The following is a 3,620-nucleotide window of genomic DNA, read 5'->3' as shown; positions in this document are numbered from 1 at the left end:
ATTTTTCCAGTACACCAATAAATACTCGTTGAATGAATAAATGAGGTTGAGGCAGCTCTCACTTTGGGGTTTCTCTGGCTATTGGAAAACATTCTCACTACCAGAGGTGAAGAATTCTGGCCCAGTACCACACCTGAGCATTTCTTTTTCTTTTTTTTTTTTTGTGGTTTTGGCTGGGGCTGGGTTTGAACCCGCCACCTGGGGCTGTCGCCCTACTCCTTTGAGCCACAGGCGCCAGCCCCAAGCCTGAACTTTTAGCTCATTTGGGAGCATTCTTTCAGTTTGAACCCTTATTGCCATAAGAGGGAAGAACCTCCAAGGGCGTTTTTATAGGAGTCAGAGCCTTTCTCTTGGAGGAGGTATGTGTTGAGTATAAATGTCTGAACCTTGTTTTAGGAGGTAAGGGAATACTCCTACCCCAGCACCTGGCACAGTGCTTTGTAGATAGTATTTAATTTATTCCTGTAAGGTTTTATTTATTTATTTATTTTATTTTATTTTATTTTTGAGACAGAGCCTCAAGCTGTCACGTGGGGTAGAGTGCCATGTCATCACAACTCACAGCAACCTCCAACTCCTGGGCGTAGGCAATTCTCCTCCCTCAGCCTCCCAAGTAGCTGGGACTACAGGGGCCCGCCACAACGCCCAACTATTTTTTGTTGCAGTTTGGCCAGGGCTGGGTTTGAACCCACCACCCTCGGTATATGGGGCCGGCGCCCTACTCACTAAGCCAAAGGTGCCACCTGGTACTACACAATCTTAATGAGTTCTATTTCCCAGGAGAATTTGCATTCCTTATATTAATGCTTCAATTATCATGATTAGTCTGACCTTTACTAAAATGAGCAGTTTCTACCAAATTGCAAATTAGTCGATAATTGTATTTGTCAACTGAATATAATCTCCACAGTTGTACACTTCTTAAATTTACCTTAATTTATCACTTGGAGCCCCTGGAACTCTTATTTGCCTTTTGGACATGAATTCAGGAACAGTTCAATATACCTATGATCTGAGGATAACACAAAAAGCTTAGTTTTAAAAAGTTGAGATGGCAGAAAAACATTGGAGCCAATTTTCTCATGGTTCAGACAGCAGCTCAAACCCCCTGCCCTTTCTTTTCCCTGCCTTACAACAAAACCAAAGACAAACAAAAAACCCTTCCTAACTCTACATGGAAATATGCAGCATAATTAGCAGGCAAGTAAATACGCCAGTACAATACAGTGTTCAGGTCTTTTTCATATAGTGTTTCCCTGTCACTGGCGCTAAAGCAGTGGCATCATTACAGCTCACGGCAACCTTGAACCTGTGGGCTCCTCCTGTCCTCAGCCTCCCAAGTAGCTAGGACTACAGTTGCCCACCACCACACCCAGCTAATTTTTTTCTTTTCTTTTTATTTGAGACAGAGTCTCACTTTGTCAGTCTGGGTAGAGTGCTATAGAATCACAGCTCACAGCAACCTCAAACTCTTGGGCTTAAGTGATTCACTTGTCTTCAGCCTCCCAAGTAGCTGGGACTATAGGTGCCTGCTACAATGCCCAGCTATTTTATAGAGCCAGGGTCTTGCACTTGCTCAGGCAGGTCTTGAACCTTGTGAGCTCAGGCAATCCACCCGCCTTGGCTTCCCAGAGTGCTAGGATTACAGGTGTGAGCCACCTTGCCCAGTCCCAGCTAATTTTTTCTGTTTTTTTTATAGAGACAGAGGTCCTGTTCCTGGTCAGGATGGTCTTGCACTCTTGACCTCAAGTGATTCCCCTGCGTTGGCCTTCCAAAGTGCTAGAATTAAAGGTGTGAGCTACTGCACCTGACCAATATGGTGTTCTATTCTTTATGATTAATTTAGAAGTACCAAAAGAATACAGATTTCCCCAGGAAAACTTCTGTGCTAATTCCCAAACAGAAAAAGCATTTGTGGGCAAAGACAAGTGACGATGAGAACCATGGGTGTTACTTACGAACGTGGGACCGGTCCTTGAGCATAGCTGCGACAGCATCCTCATGGGTATCGAAGTGCACATCAGCTTCCCCAGTGGCCTTCCCGCTGGAGCTGTACTCCATGGTGATTCTAACAGGCTTCAGCGGAGCAAAAAACTAAACAGAAGCCAAAAGGAATACAATGGACTGGGCCTGACGTGCAGAATCTAGCGGCCCCTCATTCTCACGTGGCCTCACACACCTGACGTGCAGTTCCAGGGAATCCCCACTTTAAGCAATGAAGTAGCTACATCTACCATCTCTTCTGGAACTCAAGGTTAAAGGTTACATTCCAAGCATCTGTTCTCAGAGAACCCAAAACTATAAGTACAATACAAATGGTTCTCAAACTTTTTTTAGACATAAAGACTACTTCTATTATTCACCCACACACGTCCTTCCCTGTTTCTGAAAGCATGTCCACCAAATGGACTTGGTTTCTCAATAATCCATTTTTACCAGTTTTTAGTCAGACATGTACATGGCACTTGGGTTCCTACTGGCATTGCATAAACAGCCACCACACAGACACTATTATTCCAAACCAAACCAAATGAATACAGCACTTCAGTGAGAAAGTACTACTTCCATTTGGGGAAAGGTCTGATTCCTACCAGGAAATAATAATGACACGTGAAGCCCCACTGGGACCAAGATTTGCATCTACCCATGTGTTCTCAAGTTCATGAAGTCAGTAAAGCCTGGGTTGTTTGTTTTCCTTTCATACAGTATCTATTATAACACAAAGATACGTTTTATTTCTTTTCTCAAAAATTAGGGAATCTTGTTGCAAGAAAGATACAAGAGTATCTCTCATGAAAACCCCAGGAGTTCAGAAGTACTGGTTTCTTGTCTAGTAAATAACAAATAACTGCTCCTTCCGTGACAGCTGCCTCTAAGTCTCAGTTTCCTAAACTAAAAAAGAATGGGCAATTCTAAAAACCAAATTTTCCTACTTTGAATACTAGACCTGTATCATATTATTTAGCATCTATAAATTCCTTATTCATTTTTTACTTTAAAATGTACTAAAAAGTCACATTTTTAAGCTACTGAAAATGAAACAATCAGGGAGATGCCATCTTATTGTCCAAAGATACTCCAGAAATACTGTATTTTCTTATCTATGTTCCACAAATAAATACAACTTCAATTTTAGAACTTTTGTTCAAACCTACTGGGATTGGGTATCTTACTGCACACACATTTATGATGTCTTGGGCATTGGCTTGAAAAGGTAATCCTCTCATGTGGACGAAATGCAGGGAAGGGGTAGCCCCAAAGTCCACAGCCTCCGGAAGCTTTTCTGACATCTCCTTAGGTAACTCTGAGAGGCAGAACGAGAAGCACCATCAACACCACAGAAGCTTAAAGAGCTACTAAACAGATTATAAATTAGGTGTGACTTTCACGTCAAAATCCTCTACTCCTTTTGAGCCAGTAAGGAAGGGCTTTAAAATCCAGCATGATTTGAATATCTCCACTGAACAGATACCACCTGAGGGCTAGGCACAGTGGCTCATGCCTGTAATCCCAGCACTCTGGGTGGCTCAAACTCTGTCTCAAAAAAATCAAAGAAATTATTAAATCCACAAGAAACAAAAAAAATCCTTCCTTCAGTCAATATTCCTGCTTTTTTTTTT

The 3,620-nt window shown here is 42.2% G+C and overlaps 1 protein-coding gene across 1 annotated transcript in view; it reads right to left on the bottom strand.

Annotated features, from left to right (window-relative positions):
• The window catches only part of GRSF1 (G-rich RNA sequence binding factor 1), a gene marked incomplete at its 5' end in the record, with an annotated part of 17,377 nt that overhangs the window by 2,097 nt on the left and 11,660 nt on the right, over positions 1-3,620 (bottom strand). The window contains 3 exons of the mRNA XM_023507600.1: positions 932-1,012; positions 1,959-2,094; positions 3,183-3,304. Coding sequence (XP_023363368.1) covers positions 963-1,012; positions 1,959-2,094; positions 3,183-3,304 — 308 coding nt within the window. The remainder of the gene's footprint in view (positions 1-931; positions 1,013-1,958; positions 2,095-3,182; positions 3,305-3,620) is intronic.

The sequence above is a fragment of the Otolemur garnettii genome, unplaced genomic scaffold (genome assembly GCF_000181295.1).
Source record: "Otolemur garnettii isolate 467f Iridium unplaced genomic scaffold, OtoGar3 scaffold00191, whole genome shotgun sequence".
NCBI classification, from domain to species: Eukaryota; Metazoa; Chordata; class Mammalia; order Primates; family Galagidae; genus Otolemur; species Otolemur garnettii.
This window is presented reverse-complemented; position numbering and strand designations above follow the sequence as displayed.